The sequence below is a fragment of the Pygocentrus nattereri genome, chromosome 6 (genome assembly GCF_015220715.1).
Source record: "Pygocentrus nattereri isolate fPygNat1 chromosome 6, fPygNat1.pri, whole genome shotgun sequence".
NCBI classification, from domain to species: domain Eukaryota; kingdom Metazoa; phylum Chordata; class Actinopteri; order Characiformes; family Serrasalmidae; genus Pygocentrus; species Pygocentrus nattereri.
Window position 1 is genome coordinate 45,186,796 of NC_051216.1, and position 18,831 is coordinate 45,205,626.

Here is an 18,831-nt window from a genome sequence, read left to right on the forward strand (position 1 = left end):
TGACGTGGTGGTGTGTTGGTGTGTGTTGCGCTGGTCTGAGTGGATCAGACAGCAGTGCTGCTGGACCTTTTAAACTCTGTGTCCACTCTCTATCCACTCTATTAGACACACCTGCACACCTATCCACTCTATTAGACCCTCTGTGATGGTCCATGGGGGTCCTGACCACTGAAGAACAGGGTAACTGAGTATCAGAGAAACAGATGGACTACAGTCTGTAACTGTAGAACTACAGAGTGCAGCTATACAGTAAGTGGAGATGATAAAGTGGACAGTGAGCGTAGAAAGAAGGAGGGGTCATGTTACGCCGGATCCGGTGTATGTGACCAATTTGTTTGGACCAGCAAGCGATACCACATTAATGATTTCCATTTTTGTAGGAATTTTCATTGTTGTCGTTTGGTGCTTCTTAATTTTCAAGAGTATGAATGAAACCAGAAGACAGCAGCACATCTGAGCACAGTTCTGTATTATTGTATTAGTTTAAGGGAACAGGTTTAGTGTTAAAATAATAAAAGATGCTTTACCTCCTGTATGTTGTCAGTTAATGACTTTAATTTGCTTTAGATGCTCGTTTTACCCTCTTGATTTACACTCACCGGCCACTTTATTAGGTACAGTTGCTTGTTACCACAAATAGCTAATCAGCCAATCACACGGCTGCAACTCACTGCATTTAGGCCTGTAGAGGTGGTCAAGACAACTTGCTGAAGTGCAGACCGAGCATCAGAACGGGGAAGAAAGGGGATTTAAGGGGCTTTGAACGTGGCGTGGTTGTTGGTGCCAGACGGGCTGGTCTGAGTATTTCAGAAACTGCTGATCTGCTGGGATTTTCACGCTCAACCATCTCTAGGGTTTACAGAGAACGGTCCGAAAAAGAGGAAATATCCAGTGAGCGGTCAGTTGTGTGGATGAAAATGCCTTGTTGATGTGAGAGGTCAGAGGAGAATGGGCAGACTGGTTCCAGATGATAGAAAGACAACAGGAACTCAAATAACCAACCAGAATCTCTGAGGAACGTTTCCAACACCTTGTTGAAAGTGTGGCATGAAGAATTAAGGCAGTTCTGAAGGCAAAAGGGGGTCCACCTTTAAAAGGCACGTGTACGGAGTGGAGTGCCGGACTAAACAGGTGCGATTATTAAAGTGAAACTTCAACCACAGTGAAAAACGTAATCATCACTGCATCTGTTGTAAACATGCCGACTCACCGCTGGAACCTCTGGAGTGAGATTTTTTTTCCAGTTAAACGATTAGAACAATTCCCTTCTGATGATGTATCTTGAAGTTGGGCGGAGCTTTTAAAAAAACTCCAAGCACATGTAGATCTCTGATAACTAACTGGCTACTGAAGAAGAGATATATCCATATTTATTAGCCTTTGCATCAGTGGACATGCTGCGCTGCGCAAAGTGTTCCGTGTAGTACCCAAAAAAGGTTCTTTGGCATGTAACAATAGTGGAATCCTTTTGTGAACCATCTACAACACGTTCTACATCCGTGTGAAGAACCTTTTCATGAGGCAAAGAACCCTTTAATCATGCATAGGGTTCTTTGAGTGTCCATGGTTCCATAAAGAACCATTTTTCTTTGCTAAAGAACCATCTTTTTAAGAGTGTAGCAGTCTTTCTGTGTCACCATTGGTGGGGATTCACAGTGGTTTGTGTTTCCATAATGCATGCTGGGTATTGTAGTTTATTAGTATTAATGGCTGGACACTCAGAATCGTGAACTCCCATGACATTTGCTGACACTGTTGGCTGGATATTTTGGGTTGGTGGACTATTCTCAGTCCAGCAGTGACACTGAGGTGTTTAAAAACTCCAGCAGCACTGCTGTGTCTGATCCACTCAGACCAGCACAACACACACTAACACACCACCACCACGTCAGTGTTACTGCAGTGCTCAGAAAGATCCAGACGAAATGTGGTTCTATATTATATAAAGGGCATCTTAAAGTTAAAAGATCTGCCATCTTGAAGGCCTCTTTTAAGTCTTTGGCTCCTTCCCTCATCTACACCAGTCAGGCCTCAGTCAGATTGGTTAGAGATCCTCCTCCTAGGACTGACTGCAGGGCAGGTATGCCTGTGAAGGGAGAGACCAGGAGAGCGAGACACACCCAAACGCAAGAGACCAAAATACGTGCTCACATAAGAATATCACGTGTTCCATGTATAACGCTGTTTGCGTGCCATGTCTCCTCCCTTTCGCTAGAAGGCTCACGCTGAAGTGTGATCCCTGAAGGAGATGGTGTGAGATGTTGCTCACCCACACAGCCGATGGTGGAGCCTTTGCCGTGCCAGGTTTGATTATTTTGGCCTGCGGCTACAACAGCAGAAAAGAGCTGAGCCAGGAGAATAGTGTGCCATTCAGAACAGTGCAGTGCAATAATCCAATACATCTGGGCTCTTCACATTCGCCAGTGGTCTTGGCATGAGCTGCCAGGGCGGCGTGATGTGTGTGTTGTGGCTCAGACTGGGCCAGGGTGGGCACGCGTGTGTGTTTTGGAAAGGGAGGGAGCGAGGAGGGGTGAATTGGTGACACTGGCAATGTTACCATTATGCTGTAATCCCACATCGCTTTTCTGGAAAACCTGAATAGCACTAGAATCACTGACTCAATTTTTGGATCTCATTTTCATGACAAAGCGATTGTCCGGTGCTCGCCGCCCCACTAATCCTGAATCTGGGGGGCTACGTATTTAAACGGCCCCGCTAGTTGGTCAGCACTCAGTCAGGACTTCAGACACTTTCCCCAGTCAAGCCTAAATACAATGTCCAAGATGGGCAGGGTGAGTAGAGACTTTGGAGACTCTTGTGGATACAGGAACAACAGCCTAGCCCTAATTTCAAGGTCATACTACATTATCAATAGTATCCATTTCAAAGCTATAGAAATCATTACTATGAACGATACCTAATTGAGTTTCTTGTGGAAGGAAGATGTGAAAATATGATTTGCGTTTGGTGTTTGTTGATGCTGCTTCGCCGGGCCTCTCCTGGACTTGCTTGATGAAACCATTACTCCAGATGGCCTTCTTAGTAACCCAGGCAAGAAAGATTCAAACAGGCATTGCATTTTTGACTGACCATATCAAAATGGTCAGCTTTGGTTACATGTTGGGAATTGCTAGGATGATTTCTGAGAAGGCGTTTCAAGGTTGGAGAAGGATGCATAAGAAGCATTATGAGTTACGAAAATATCTCTTGACATTTTAAGGACCCTTTATTACAGCTTAGGTCTGGCATGCCTTGATTGTTGATTTAGCATATTAGTATTGTGGTGAAAACTGATCCCTTTAACCTATGAGATTTGCTGGCTTTTGTATCACAGATTCTTGTTATGTGAGGCCAAAAGGTATTGGTCAATCATCATTTAATTAATCGTAAAGAAGGATAGTTCCTAGCTTTCGTTTCTGCATAGAGCAGAGGATGAAGGAATGTGCCAGCGTGGTTATTTTTTGGCAAACTGCTTTTGTTAGACCATTAAAGGGCAAATTCCTACAGTCTGGCAGGTGTCAGCTGGCACCCTGGTGCCATGCCCAGAATTGAACCAATGAGACAGAGAGTGACTGTTTAACCTCACAGGCACAGAGACAAAGCCAGTGGTGATCCTTGCTCAACTGTGCCAGCTTACAAAATATGAGAGCAAGTCTTCTTGATTTTTCAAACAGTGCTCTGTACGTCCACCTGATGTCCTTTCAGATTATTTTCTATGAGGACAAAAACTTCCAAGGCCGCCGCTATGAGTGCGACAGCGACTGCACCGACTTCCACACCTACTTAAGCCGCTGCAACTCCATCCGGGTGGAGAGCGGTACCTGGGTTGTCTATGAGCGGCCCAATTACATGGGCTACCAGTACGTGCTAACCAGGGGCGAGTACCCAGAGTACCTGCGCTGGATGGGCCTCAATGACCGACTCAGCTCCTGCAAGATGATCCACTTTGTAAGTCAAACCAACTATCCATCGAATAGAGTACAAAACTAATCACTGTACACTTCAGATCAAAATTAATAAGGCAAGTTTTCTCATTGTGGAACTTTGTGTTTCTAGTATCATAACACTTATAGCAGCTTCTCCACTTCTCACCCAGTTTCTAAAACTAAATCAAAGCCTTTCACAGCACATATATTGCAGAGTCACCAACTGGCCTCACTTGATTGCATAACCAGGTACCAGTGCAGATATAGATTGGTAGATCAATAAGCACAAAGGCTAACTGAATGGCCTTCGGAGCATTTGGTACAGTGAATCCTTTGCCAGAAGCAAGGCTGTAATTATATCTTGCCTCAGGAATATCTAATGTGGCGAACAGGACTCTGATGGTCCTCATTTTGCCTCTGGCAGACAGAATAGGCAATAACATGCTTCATGGTCTTGGAAGAATACTTGTACTTATTCTTGGATCCTTGCAAAAATCAGAAATCTAGAACAAGGTGTTAAGAAACAATAAGTCTTTATTAAATATCAATTCACTAAAACAAAATAATTTGCGCAAAGACTGTAGAGCCATGGAGAGTAGAAAGAAAAAAAGTCCATGATCTTCTGTATCCTGAGCGTGATCCTTGATTTGTTGATGGTCATGATGGGGTAACCTTGGTGCAAGGTTTGGAAGGATTTACACTGGATCTCATCTCCTTCCATGTCCCCCCTTCCCCTTTCTTCTTACCCCATCTACCCTCACCCTTCTTCCCCAACCCCACACACTAACCTCCCCAATCCTAACCCTAACCCCTCCCAACCCCACCATCCCCTCCCACCCTAACTTCTCCCACAGACAAGCGGAACTCAGTACAAGGTGCAGCTGTATGACAAGGTGGACTTTGCGGGTCAGGCCTTCGAGGCCACCGAGGACTGCCCCTCTGTTCTGGAGCGTTACCGCCTGAGAGAGGTGCACTCCTGCAAGGTCCTGGACGGCTACTGGGTCTTCTATGAGCACCCCAACTACCGTGGCCGCCAGTACTTCCTGGAGAAGGGCGAGTACCGCAAACCTGTGGACTGGGGTGCTGTGTGTCCCACTGTCCAGTCCTTCCGCCGCCTCACTGAGTGACATTTCACCTCTCTGGGGCTAGTACCCCAAGACCTCTCACCTCCACTGCCCTTCTCCAAATGACAATTAGCTGATGTCCTGTCCCACATCATTTGAGTGGCTCTTTTTGGCTGATACCTTAAACTGAGGTCCTGGTTGAAATAAAGTTTGGCTGGCAAGTCAGTGGAGTTGAATATCATTGCTTGTTACAGTGTCTGATGTTTCTTTCCTGCTGTTTTCATTATTGAACATGGTCACTGTCCAAACTAGTCTTCATAGCTTTGGATTTAGTACATCTTCTGACATCCTTTTGATTTGACTCAGTGGTCCAGCACAGGCCTCAGATCTAGAGTAACAGGGTGGTTATTGAGGTGGGTTCCAAAAGAGAAGCAGTTCCCCCCACCACCGATAAGTACCAACTCAGCCCCCTCAGAGTCCAGCAATTCTGAGCAGAATGAATGCAGCATGAGGGGCCAGGGGACAGATGACTGAAGAGAGAGGAGGGTCAAACAGAAAAAGACAGAAACCACACTGTGAATTGACAATCTACATGTAGGGAAGCTAACAAGGAAATGATGCACTTCATACAATAAAGGCATTCATTAGCTAAGAAAACAGATTCCAAACTGAAAGTCTTTTCAAACTACAAGTAACAGTAGTCTAACAGAACAAACATGGACTGTTCTTGTTACTGACCTTCAGCTGCTAAGCACAGTGTATTAAATTAACACCATTTCCAAAGACCCTAAACATGAAACTTACTGTGTCAATGTTAACTTCAACACTGCCTCCAGTGGTCAGGTTTATTACAGCAACCCCTGGCACACCATCTGCCTGTATCCAGACACCACCAACTACTACCAGATTCTCACCGATTACATGGGCTGTATGGGAATACCTGCAAATGGCAAAGGACTGTGATTACCACAGAGCAAACTTAAGAACAATACACATAACTTTATCAGAAACCCTTTTCATACAAGTGGACAGTGAGACAACTGTTTACACCTGGCATTTCCACCTGTCTCAAATCCAACTCACAACTGAAGGAAAGGTACCTGCCTACTTGGTTAATCTCTTGCTGCACTTTTCAGACAAAAACACCCTTGTTTGTGTATGTTAGGGCTGTTACAAATGTTTAGATCACATAGATTGCTAACAAAACTTATAAACAAAGAAAGAAGCTATGCCATGATGCAGGTGATTAAAGCAGACTTCCGTTGCCATTGGGGCACATGGGACGCTTTAGGACTCACACTACAAATTTCAGCTATTTTAAGCAAAGTGGTGCAAAACAATACAGTTATGGGCTTCAGTAAGAGGTGCTGAAGGGTTCAAACTAACTTGCAGGGTGTCCACTGCAGTAAGGATAGCCAGCCCTGGGGGAAAAAATATCAGCATGTCTAGTTGCTTTGATGGCCCCGAATCTTCTACCAGAGAGAAGATGAAAGAGGTGATGTCCAGGTCGAGGGGTCTAATAGAATGTAACGGCAACAATACCTCGGTACCAACGCTGATTGTAATTGTAGCCTTTCCCAGATGAAGCCTCTAGACATGGACTTCAGCAGAATAACGTCTCCTAGAGGAACACCTCCTTGGCCCAAACCTCCAAAGATCACCAGTCCTCCTCTATAGGCACATGCCGAGTGGGAATGACGAGGTTCAGGGAAGCAGCCTTCAAGAGGGACCTTAGCAGGGACAGATCAGTCAGTTTTGCTTGTTCTAATGACGCAGGTAAGTGCAGAGTCAGGCTTAGCCTTTATCAGTCTGCTTACTATGCCAATGCTTGTTAATTATGGACCCGTATTAGGGGTCTGCATAGGCATGAAATTACAGCCAGAAAAAGAGTGGAAAGAAAAGCCGGCCTAGGGTGCGCCTCACTCTGCCGCAGGGCCTGGATGTCACTACAAGCTGAGAAGCTTTACTGTTTCTCAGAATTATATGCAATTCAGCATCAAAATAGTTTTATTTGTACAGATATTCATTCATAAATATGTAAATGTGAATTATACCGTGACATACATTTTTTGTCATACCACTCAATATTCAATCTCTGGGCCTTACATCTGTCCAATGTTGGTTCTCCAAACACAAGAAGTGTGCGTCACCTAAAACTGGCTCCCTTTCTGTACACCCACCAAACACAAAAATGTAGTTCCTGCCTGAAAGATAGTTAAAATGATAGTTCAGCAGTATTAAGATGCCAGAGTAGCAGCATCTTAGTATAATTTTTTATACATGTATTTGCAGCAAAGCTGGTTTAACATTAATGAAAACAGTGACTAAAGTTTTGAGTAGGATATGCTGATCTAGACTCTCTCACCTCCATGATTCAGCAAAGTAGCTGTATGCCTCCATCTCGGCTTTGGAGCTTGGCCAGTACAAACCGTCTTTTCTACAGACAGCTGTACGGTTTGGGGGTCAGCCTGGTCATTCAGGCTGTAGGTAACTTTCAGTACGCTGTCAATGGGGTTCAGTGGAGAAGTTCTGCCTCCTGTAATCACAGCACCCCATCCGGGAACAGGGGTCAGTGCGTGATACAGCCGCACACCTGTGTTAAAGATGTAACGGAAATGTTAAATATGACATTAATAAGATAAAACACAAATCTATGTCTGCATATCCACATCGGTGGATCCTGACATTAAAGGAATATTCATTTCCATCTGCTGCATCTGTAGCGTACAGCTGATTATCACAGACAATAATTTTGTCTGAGCTTAGAAAAGAAGAAGAAAACCTGCTGGTTCAAAACATACTTGCATACAGAAATTTCTCTGGATTCTCTTAATCTTTTAATGATATTATGTACAGTAGATGACAAAATCCCCAAGTTCTTTGCTATTTTATCATGTTACTGACCTGTTGCCAGTTAACCTAATTAGCTGAGATGTTCCATCAGGTGCATTTTATTTGCTGCCCCTGTCCCATCTTTTTTGAAACATGTTGCTGGCATCAAATTCAAAATGGGCATTTCATTTTCCAAAAACAAGTTCTCAGTTTTAAAATCTAATATGCTGTTTTTATACTATTTTCAATTTAATATGGGGTTTAAATGATTTGCACATCATTGCATTCTGTTTTTATTTACAATTTGCACTGTGACGTTTCTGAAACAGGGTTGTAATTTCTAATTTTAATATCTAAAGAGATGAACCATGTTGTTGGACCCTCACTCACTCACATTTGGCAGGGTGAAGATTTTCCACAAGGGGGTGCCCTTTAGCTCTTGGTACTTCATTAGAATGCGTCACCTTTAACATACATGTTTTACCTTCATCATTTCAGTTTATTGTGCTTTATTATTAGTATTACGGCTATTATTCATGGAATACAGCATCTGTTTATAGGCTTCTACACTATAGATGCATAAGACAGAGAGATTATCTTAGAAAGATGCTGGAATTTTCCTTAAAGCAGAGGGAGAACATTTTTCAGGTATTTAAGACACTAGCCTTTGTCTCCGTCCAGTTCCACAGTGGCACATGTCCAACCAGTCTTCCCTCTGATGAGGGCTGTGGCGGCAGTGCGTCGGCCTCCTCTCCCAAACCCTCCGCTGAGGAGCAGAAGCCCAGGCTCCAGCACAGAGGAGGCCATCCCCACCATCTCCACACAGGGAGCCCCCTCAAGAGGCCGGACTGCCATGGAGAAGCTCTCCAGCTCAGGAGCCATCAGGGGAATGAGGGACTCTGAAAGGAAAACAAAAGGGAAGATGACAAGTCTGGCTTGATTCCAATTCAAATGAAGCTCACACACTTCTTCTAGACACGTCAACTTTAAGCAGTTCAAGACGGACAGTAGCAGCAGTTCTGGGTGATATACAGTGTCCCAAAAAAACTGACATAATTTGAGATGTGAAAATCTGAGTAACTACATGTCTGAGGCCTGTTGACTTTGCCATTTGTATGAAATGTGGCCTCATCACTGAAAACAAGGTGCTTTTCGAACTCCTCATCTTCAAACTTCTCCTGCATAGCGACACAGAATTGCTTGTGCTTTTCCCCGTCATCTGTCTTTAAGGCTTGAACGAGCTGCAGCTTATAGGGTGTCATTCGCAAGCGTTTCATTAGACACACAATGTGTCATACAAGGAATCTGGGCTTCCAGAGATGCTCTTCTTACAGACTTTCTGGGGCTTCACACAAATGTTTCTTGAACCTGACTGACAATATCTTCTGATACTGGTGGTTATCCAGGTCCCTTTGCTCTGCACAGACAGACTTCCTCTCTGAATTTTTTGTGCTTTGTCCAAATCTGCTTTCCAGTTGGTACATTTTCATTGAATTTTCTCAAAAATGCACTACACACTTTTGTTTGATGGTTTTCGAGCATATTCTAACACACCTTTTCATTTCTAGTGAACAACATTCTTCAACCTAAAAATTTTACTCGGTTAGTTTTTACACAATTAGTTAAAATTTGAGATCATTTAAGGGAGAATTGGCCGTCATTAGACTCCAAAATGATGTCAATTTTTTTGGGGACACCCTGTATTGTTAATCAATGTTGGCGCCGCACAACAATATTAATTTTTAGATTTAGTGGTATTGATGGAAAATTAAAACTTAACTGGAACGTATGTCATTTAACATTTTGTAACACTCAGATAGAATAGCATTGCACTGATCAAGACCTGCTTTGCCCGATTCAGATTTCTCTACAGCCAAACTGGCCAATGACTGATTTTTTGGACCGATTTTTATTACCATTTTTAAACCTGAAGCTCACGGTAGAACACAGAGTACTTTCTATAACAATATTGTGAAAATCTTATTATTTGCTCTTTAATGGGCCAAACTGGAATTTTAAATTCTACAAATTAATTCTTAAATTAATTTATATATCATGAATCAAACTAAATGCTACATTTAAAAAAAACAATTTAGCACAGTGAGTCATAAATAATTATGCTCAGACATTTTGGTTCAGGGGTTGCAGCAGCATTCAAATAAAGTATGTGTTCATATCTGACTCATGTTATCAATATTTCTCTGCCTTGATATGCCTTGATATATTTGGAAAATATCATATTGAATTTGATACTGAATCTAACTGAAATTTTATCATACTTAATTTTATCAATACCACACAGCATTAAGGAGCACCACAGAAAAAAAAATATACAATATAAACTATTGGTTGAAGTGTCCCTTTAATAGTTCATCTGTCCGTCTTACCATATGGGGGATTGAGGAGTGCTGGACTGGTCAGAGAGCCTTTAGAGGCGGTGAGGATGAAGTAGTGAGAGCACTTCTGATGCCATTCCTAATGAACAACACAAAACGACAAAACGAACAAAATCTACTTTGACCTGCATTCGAACAAAATGCACGCTTGTTCTGATTAATGCCTGCAACACGTCAAAAACGTTGGGATGGGGGTCATTTAAAACTAAGAACATTGCATCTTAAAAAGGTACAATCGCGACTGGACATAAAAGAGCATCCAGATTAGGCCTAGGATGAGTCCAGGCTGGTCACTTTGTAAAAAAATGCATTAACAAAAAGTTCAATAGTTTCAAAATAACATTTCTTAGCAAGCGACTGCAAAAAATCGTAAGTATTTCACCCTCTACTTTGCATAAAAACATCAAAAGATTCAGGGAATCCAGAGAAATGGCTGTGCATAAAGGAAAAGGCCAAAAACCATGCATGTGACCATTGACCCCTTGGACAGCACTGCCTTAGAAAACAGCATGCTTGTGTAAAGGATATCACCACGAGTTCTGGAATACCTTGACAATCTATCGCCAATAAACTGCAATTTTCTGGGCACTGAAAAGTTTTTGTTTACTTATTTGTCTCGCTTTTAAATAGATTTGTTGTGACCATAGTCATTACTGCCTCACACACTTAGAACACAATACTCTGTGTGAGAAAAATCCTGAGAAAAATCCGTCTTTTAAAGGCTTTTAGTTCAGGATGGAGGAGCTTTAGAGGTGCACACGTGTGTTTAGTAATTGGCCCTATAGCCTAATGGTTAAGTCAGTCATTTCCCGCATGGGAGAGCACTCATCAGGCTTCTAAGGGTTTGTATCGGCAGTATAATGACGTCTCTGTGGTGCTGCATGTATAAAGTAACTTAATCTGTTCTGTCATCGCAGCTATTAATGTGTTTACCACTGATACATCGCAATAACAATAAAAATGTGATAAATCATATAAGCCTAATTGGCAGCCTCTGTGTTTGTTTACCTCAAACTCATCAAAGGGCTCCATCTTCTCCACCCGCTCACGCTCATCCTTGGAGAGACAGAAGTAGAACTGGTTCATGTCCAAGCACACGCATTTCTCCCAACCCTGTGAGGAAAGAACAGAGAGGAATAACATCATACACACTCCATTACATCACACACACACAAAGAGAAATAATTAGCCTTTCACTGAAGTCACAAAATCTAAATGTTCTTCACACAAGAAGACAAAAAGCATTAGAAAGATGAAACAGCAGGGTCTAAATAAAACATTAGAACATAAATATCAATAACACGGGACGCTACACCAAAACACAAGCTAACATATAAGCACATAACAATAAAATAAGCAAAAAATCTAAATACAGCTAGTGCATTAAAATACATGGTATGTATAAATTCACAGAAAACCAATACTTACAGCAGTAATACCAACCAATCAGCGCTCAGTAGCTCTAACGCTAACCAACCAATCAGCGCTCAGTAGCTCTAACGCTAACCAACCAATCAGCGCTCAGTAGCTCTAACGCTAACCAACCAATCAGCGCTCAGTAGCTCTAATTCTAACCAACCAACCAGTGCTCAGTAGCAGTAATGCTAACCAATCAACTCTCAGTAGCAGTAATGCTAACTAAGTGGTGCTCAGCAGCAGTATGCTAAGGAATCTGACCCTGTAGCTTTCCTGCTACTGAGAGCTGATTGGTCAGCGTTACTGCTGCTGAGAGATGATTGGTCAGCATTACTGCTACTGAGAGCTGATTGGTTAGCATTACTGCTGCTGAGAGCTGATTGGTTAGCGTTACTGCTACTGAGAGCTGACTGGTCAGCATTACTGCTAGTGAGAGCTGATTGGTCAGCATTACTGCTACTGAGCGCTGATTGGTCAGCGTTACTGCTACTGAGCGCTGATTGGTCAGCGTTACTGCTACTGAGCGCTGATTGGTCAGCGTTACTGCTACTGAGAGCTGATTGGTCAGCGTTACTGCTACTGAGCGCTGATTGACAAACCCGGGGGCACCTACAGCTCTGGGAGGTCTCATTGTTGAACTAAACTTAAGGTGGTACCTTCTGCAGGAATCTCTGGCTCTGTGCTGAGGTGTTGGGGTACTGGCAGAGCGCATGGATTTTAGAGTTGAGCTTCAGGAAATGGTTCTGCATGACCCTGCCGAAGGGGTCGTCAGGGCGGATCTGTTCATACATCACAATCAAAGCCTGTGGGAGGATTCTCGCTGCCCAGCCAATCACAGCGTCCGACCTGAGGCATCAAACATGAATATTATATACACTCACTGGCCACTTTATTAGGTACAACCAAAAACATCTAGCCAACAGCATCCTGTGACCACTGATGAAGGACTAGAGGATGACCAACACAAACTGTGCAGCAGCAGATGAGCTGTCGCCTCTGACTTTACATCTACAAGGTGGACCGACCAGGTAGGAGTGTCTAATAGAGTGGACAGAGAGTGGACACAGTGTTTAAAAACTCAAGCAGCACTGCTGTCTGATCCACTCAGACCAGCGCAACACACACTAACACACCACCACCACGTCAGTGTTACTGCAGTGCTGAGAATGACCCACCACCCAAATAGCACCTGCTCTGTGAGGGTCCATGGGGGGTCCTGACCACTGAAGAACAGAGTAACAAAGTATCAGAGAAACAGATGGACTACAGTCTGTAACTGTAGACCTACAAAGTGCACCTATGTGGTCAGTGGAGCTGATAAAGTGGTGTATTTGTGATTCAAGCTTTGCTGGATGTTTCAACACTCAATTTTAGTATCATACACACATTTTTAATGTTTCACTCTGTGTTTGCTGAGACGTTAAAGCAAATATGTCTGTGGAAAACCATGGAAAACAACCCACAGCATCATTACTCTGCATCAGCGACGTGAAACGCTGAAGCTGAAAAGCAAAAGCTTCATTTCGATGCTTTGACCCGATTTGAACTCTTTACCAACAAACACTAAACAAAGGGAACAAACACAGACACGCTGCACTCACCACTCCGTTTCCATATAGGTGAGCACCACCTCTGAGAGGACGAGCGTGGGGCGGTCCCACTGCAGCCCAGCCCCGCTCAAAACCCCCTCAGCCTCTCTCTCGTTCCTCACGTCCACACCCAGCAGGTTGTACTGAGCACTGCGCACATATACAGGGCCTGCACGGGGAGGGGCACAAGTGCGTTTAAGACTCTTATATGTAAATGACTTCCATTTCTATTCGCTGTCCTGTGTAGTGACTCATTAGCCAAATGCAGTCTGGGCTGAAACACTCCTTATAACTTCATAGTGAACAGGCGAGGCAGATATGTGCAAATGAACTTGTTTGGACTGTACAGACAGAGGAGTAAACGGTACGTTCTGAAACTTTAGCAATGTTTAGATACTACATCAAACTCGCGATTCCGTTTTCCATAAAAAGGCTTGTTAAACTTGAGATCGCTGCATCTTAACTTACACATAGAGACAATAACATGGCCAAATCATGTCCTACCACTCTGAGCTAAGAGGTCCAACTCCAGAAGAGAATCTTTCAGACGATCGTCGCCACTGATTAAGGCTGCCTTGCGTCTGGCGACGTCAGGGAAGTCCACCTCAAACACCACAACCCGCTCGAGAGCTCCTTCTGCATGCAGACGGAAGTAGAGGGAGTCGAAGCCGGCCCCTAGAGACAGGATCTAAGGACAATTGAGGGAATGAGAAGGAAGGAAGGAAGGAAGGAAGGATCTGTACCACCCAGTATGAATCTGCAGTGTGTAGTTTTACAGTCTGACTGTAATAATTGTGGAGTGATTTTAATCCAGTGTGAATCTGCAGTGTGTAGTTTTACAGTCTGACTGTAATAATTGTGGAGTGATTTTAATCCAGTATGAATCTGCAGTGTGTGTAGTTTTACAGTCTGACTGTAATAATTGTGGAGTGATTTTAATCCAGTATGAATCTGCAGTGTGTAGTTTTACAGTCTGACTGTTATAATTGTGGAGTGATTTTAATCCAGTATGAATCTGCAGTGTGTAGTTTTACAGTCTGACTGTAATAATTGTGGAGTGATTTTAATCCAGTATGAATCTGCAGTGTGTAGTTTTACAGTCTGACGGTAATAATTGTGGAGTGATTTTAAACCAGTATGAATCTGCAGTGTGTAGTTTTACAGTCTGACGGTAATAATTGTGGAGTGATTTTAATCCAGTATGAATCTGCAGTGTGTGTAGTTTTACAGTCTGACTGTAATAATTGTGGAGTGATTTTAATCCAGTATGAATCTGCAGTGTGTAGTTTTACAGTCTGACTGTAATAATTGTGGAGTGATTTTAATCCGGTATGAATCTGCAGTGTGTAGTTTTACAGTCTGACAGTAATAATTGTGGAGTGATTTTAATCCAGTATGAATCTGCAGTGTGTAGTTTTACAGTGTGACTGTAATAATTGTGGAGTGATTTTAATCCAGTATGAATCTGCAGTGTGTAGTTTTACAGTCTGACAGTAATAATTGTGGAGTGATTTTAATCCAGTATGAATCTGCAGTGTGTAGTTTTACAGTCTGACTGTAATAATTGTGGAGTGATTTTAATCCAGTATGAATCTGCAGTGTGTAGTTTTACAGTCTGACTGTAATAATTGTGGAGTGATTTTAATCCAGTATGAATCTGCAGCGTGTGTAGTTTTACAGTCTGACTGTAATAATTGTGGAGTGATTTTAATCCAGTATGAATCTGCAGTGTGTAGTTTTACAGTGTGACTGTAATAATTGTGGAGTGATTTTAATCCAGTATGAATCTGCAGTGTGTAGTTTTACAGTCTGACTGTAATAATTGTGGAGTGATTTTAATCCAGTATGAATCTGCAGCGTGTAGTTTTACAGTGTGACTGTAATTATTATGGAGTGATTTTAATCCAGTATGAATCTGCAGTGTGTAGTTTTACAGTCTGACTGTAATAATTGTGGAGTGATTTTAATCCAGTATGAATCTGCAGCGTGTAGTTTTACAGTGTGACTGTAATAATTGTGGAGTGATTTTAATCCAGTATGAATCTGTAATGTGTGTAGTTTTACAGTCTGACTGTAATAATTGTGGAGTGATTTTAATCCAGTATGAATCTGCAGTGTGTGTAGTTTTACAGTCTGACTGTAATAATTGTGGAGTGATTTTAATCCAGTATGAATCTGCAGTGTGTAGTTTTACAGTCTGACTGTAACAATTGTGGAGTGATTTTAATCCAGTATGAATCTGCAGTGTGTAGTTTTACAGTCTGACTGTAATAATTGTGGAGTGATTTTAATCCAGTATGAATCTGCAGCGTGTAGTTTTACAGTGTGACTGTAATAATTGTGGAGTGATTTTAATCCAGTATGAATCTGCAGTGTGTAGTTTTACAGTCTGACTGTAATAATTGTGGAGTGATTTTAATCCAGTATGAATCTGCAGCGTGTAGTTTTACAGTCTGACTGTAATAATTGTGGAGTGATTTTAATCCAGTATGAATCTGCAGTGTGTGTAGTTTTACAGTCTGACTATAATAATTGTGGAGTGATTTTAATCCAGTATGAATCTGCAGTGTGTAGTTTTACAGTGTGACTGTAATAATTGTGGAGTGATTTTAATCCAGTATGAATCTGCAGTGTGTAGTTTTACAGTCTGACTGTAATAATTGTGGAGTGATTTTAATCCATTATGAATCTGCAGTGTGTAGTTTTACAGTCTGACTGTAATAATTGTGGAGTGATTTTAATCCAGTATGAATCTGCAGTGTGTGTAGTTTTACAGTCTGACTGTAATAATTGTGCCCAACTTTTTCAGAATAATCGAATCCAAATTAATTAGTGTTTAGGACTAAAATAAACCAGGGAGCTTTATGAATTCCATCCTACCTGCCTGCTAACACAGGACCCAGTAACACGCAAAAACTGTTTCACGCAGTGGTCAACAGCTTGCCAGCGAACATAGTAGCCCCTGGGAAGAAAATATAGAGAACACGGTCATTTAAATGTGATAACAGTCTATGGCGCAGAACCGAGTTTAAATTCTACCATGTGGTTTTCCTACCTGTTGATAAGAGGAGCTCGCCGTGACACCTTGCACACAAAATGCTGGAGGAGATCATCCTGGAAGTAGCCCTTAGCCGCTGCGGACACTTTACTGACCACACTGCTGTCATTGGTGCCCTGCACCTGAAAGTGGAAAACACCTAAACTGGTCAACCACGAGGAAAATAAACATTATAACAAAGAGACTTCAGAGATGTTATAACAAATAGCTCAGGGTATTTAGCTACTTCACTGTGCATCCTCTGCAGGCGTTCAACTGCACTGCCTTGTGTGATCTCTATAGAAAAGCACTAACCAATAGAGTGAGTGTACAACACAACGGTGGGCAAAAAGGCTGAAAATCATCATCGTTAGTAACCGAGCTTCCATTTAGATGTTGTCTGTAGAACATTGCTTTATGCAGACTGTAACCGCCATAAAAGCAAAATCACCACCTTCAAATTACAATGCTAACGGCAATCACTGGGGTCCAAGCACCATGCACCTCATGGAGCCATTGGGACAGAAATAACATCCAAAGTTTTAGAATGGATTCAATTCATAAGAGACGTCTTGGGGATCTTTTTTTTTTTTTATTATATGTATTTTAGTTTTACTGCGGTCAACATTTTGAATCTACCTGGCAACAATTAGCTTACTTCAAGTCTTACTGCATTCAACAAAGTCTGTTTACTCTAAATCACTCTTTTAAGCCATTTCAGAAAGAATGCAACATCCAGACATATGTCTATCACCACAAGGATAAAAAATATTTAGATATCCCTATACATCCCAGGCTTATTACATACAACGTCTTATTATTTAGTAACTACAGGGACTTCAATGCAAGCTGATTGAGCTACTTATAGAACTTTGGGCCAGTTAAGGGGTTGAGCACAGCACCTGTGGAACTGCATTCTCTGGAGTGATGGAGCTTCATCCAAAATCTTTGGGATGAGTTGGAGATCTGACCTCACTGATGCTCTCACTGAACACAATCAAATTCTCACAGCAATGTTTCAACATCTAATGTAAAGCCTTCCCAGAAGAGTAGAGGATGTTACTACAGCAATGGGGGGGGGTATTAATATCCTTGATTTCTGGGCTGGTGTCTTATGAAATTGCGCCATTTTCAACATGACATTGGGAAAACAATCCAATCTTGACCTCCGATTTGAAAGTAGTATTGGACCTGAATTGCCCGTCAAATCATCATTACGTCCACAATATACACAAATCACCCATGACATTAAGTCCACCTCCTTGTTTCTACACTCATTTTATCAGCTCCACTGACCACATAGGTGCACTTTGTAGTTCTACAGTTACAGACTGTAGTCCATCTGTTTCTCTGATACTCTGTTACCCTGTTCTTCAGTGGTCAGGACCCCCATGGACCCTCACAGAGCGGGTGCTATTTGGGTGGTGGGTCATGGTAGTGGTGTGTTAGTGTATGTTGTCCTGGTATGAGTGGACCAGACACAGCAGTGCTGCTGGAGGTTAACACTGTATCCACTCACTGTCCACTCCAACCTCATCGGTCCACCTTGTAGATGTAAAGTCAGTCCAGCAGTGACACTGAGGTGTTTAAAGACTCCAGCAGCCCTGCTGTCTGATCCACTCAGGCCAGCGCAACACACACTAACACACCACCACCACGTCAGTCTTACTGCAGTGCTGAGAAGGATCCACCACCCATATAGTACCTGCTCTGTGAGGGTCCATGGGGGTCCTGACCACTGAAGAACAGGGTAACAGAGTATCAGAGAAACAGATGGACTACAGTCTGTAACTGTAGAACTACAAAACGCTCCTATGTGGTCAGTGGAGCTGATAACATGGACAATGGGTGTAATGAGGTGGTTTTAAAGATTACTGGATTTAAAGCTGAAACTGTCACACGCTGTGAAGACTTACAGCAGCATCTTTTCCATGTTTCTGTTTCTTCTTGCCGATGGTCGCTGGTGGAGCCCCAAGCATCTCCTCTCCTCTCAGACCTTCACCAGTCATAAACATAATAAACGTTGTGCATGACCCAAAACCCTTCGTCAACCTTTTCACCCAAATCCCAAACTCTAGCGACCTCAGTAAATTCAGAGAGCTCGTCCAGCGCTGAGGAACTTCATGACTGAGACATGAGAATGAGACACATGTTGAAACGCCTACCGGAAATTGTATTTGTTTTCATTGACCGTATATATGTCAATGTAGCTTAAAATTAAACATACATGAAACGTTTAATTATTTATTCAATTCTATTCTAATTTTAAGAACGTGAATGTGCCGTTTAGACCATTTAATTAGGAGAATTTTACCAAAGAGCTTGGGACTCTTATAGCATGTGCTAAGGAATCATAACACCCGCGACACATCTCATAAGAGTCCTAAAATGTTCTATAAAATTAACGTAATGAAACAGTATAAATAACATATATACGTGTATTCTTGCATATATGAGTATATATGTTAAAGAAAACATATACGTACATGTATACTTAAAATGAAATTAAAACAATTGCTAATAAAAATATTGCATGTGTGTGATTTATACATTCTTTTTACTTTCTTATTA

At 42.2% G+C, this 18,831-nt stretch overlaps 2 protein-coding genes across 5 annotated transcripts; one reads left to right on the top strand and one right to left on the bottom strand.

Moving 5' to 3' along the window:
* The first annotated feature begins 1,580 nt into the window (after window positions 1-1,580).
* crygs2 (crystallin, gamma S2) lies at window positions 1,581-5,215 on the top strand. 2 transcript variants are annotated; one of them, XM_017703044.2, is made up of 3 exons: window positions 1,581-2,792; window positions 3,706-3,948; window positions 4,781-5,215. In XM_017703044.2, the coding sequence occupies exons 1-3, from the start codon at window positions 2,775-2,777 to the stop codon at window positions 5,051-5,053; spliced, it is 534 nt and encodes a 177-aa protein (XP_017558533.1). In that variant the 5' UTR covers window positions 1,581-2,774; the 3' UTR covers window positions 5,054-5,215. The 2 variants fall into 2 exon arrangements, with proteins under 2 accessions (XP_017558533.1, XP_017558532.1); XM_017703043.2 differs by lacking the exon at window positions 1,581-2,792 and having other exon boundaries at window positions 2,899-3,948.
* Window positions 5,216-5,328: 113 nt separating this feature from the next.
* Window positions 5,329-18,538, bottom strand: lcmt2 (leucine carboxyl methyltransferase 2). Of its 3 annotated transcripts, XM_017703042.2 has the most exons (15): window positions 18,343-18,536; window positions 18,177-18,256; window positions 16,279-16,403; window positions 16,104-16,185; window positions 13,728-13,911; window positions 13,236-13,392; window positions 12,291-12,480; window positions 11,227-11,331; window positions 10,210-10,297; window positions 8,488-8,721; window positions 7,356-7,583; window positions 7,097-7,194; window positions 6,533-6,720; window positions 5,795-5,930; window positions 5,329-5,520 (listed from the first exon to the last, which is right to left on the bottom strand). In XM_017703042.2, exons 2-15 carry the CDS (start codon window positions 18,237-18,239, stop codon window positions 5,353-5,355), a joined length of 2,046 nt encoding a protein of 681 aa, XP_017558531.1. In that variant the 5' UTR covers window positions 18,240-18,256; window positions 18,343-18,536; the 3' UTR covers window positions 5,329-5,352. The 3 variants fall into 3 exon arrangements, 2 of the variants coding, with proteins under 2 accessions (XP_017558531.1, XP_017558529.1); XM_017703040.2 differs by having other exon boundaries at window positions 18,177-18,536; XR_001858084.2 differs by lacking the exon at window positions 5,329-5,520 and having other exon boundaries at window positions 5,870-5,930; window positions 6,377-6,720; window positions 18,177-18,538.
* Between the last annotated feature and the right edge of the window lie 293 nt (window positions 18,539-18,831).

What these genes read in the sequence shown, in the direction of transcription:
- crygs2 (XM_017703043.2), top strand. Translation starts at nt 3,643, where the DNA reads ATGAGAGCAAGTCTTCTTGATTTTTCAAACAGTGCTCTGTACGTCCAC. An exon ending in CCTGCAAGATGATCCACTTT is followed by an intron (nt 3,949 to 4,780) that starts GTAAGTCAAACC and finishes CTTCTCCCACAG; the next exon opens with ACAAGCGGAACTCAGTACAA.
- lcmt2 (XM_017703040.2), bottom strand. Translation starts at nt 18,275, where the DNA reads ATGTTTATGACTGGTGAAGGTCTGAGAGGAGAGGAGATGCTTGGGGCT. An exon ending in TACTTTGCTGAATCATGGAG is followed by an intron (nt 7,195 to 7,355) that starts GTGAGAGAGTCT and finishes ACTATCTTTCAG; the next exon opens with GCAGGAACTACATTTTTGTG. An exon ending in TTGAAGTTAACATTGACACA is followed by an intron (nt 5,521 to 5,794) that starts GTAAGTTTCATG and finishes CTCTCTCTTCAG; the next exon opens with TCATCTGTCCCCTGGCCCCT.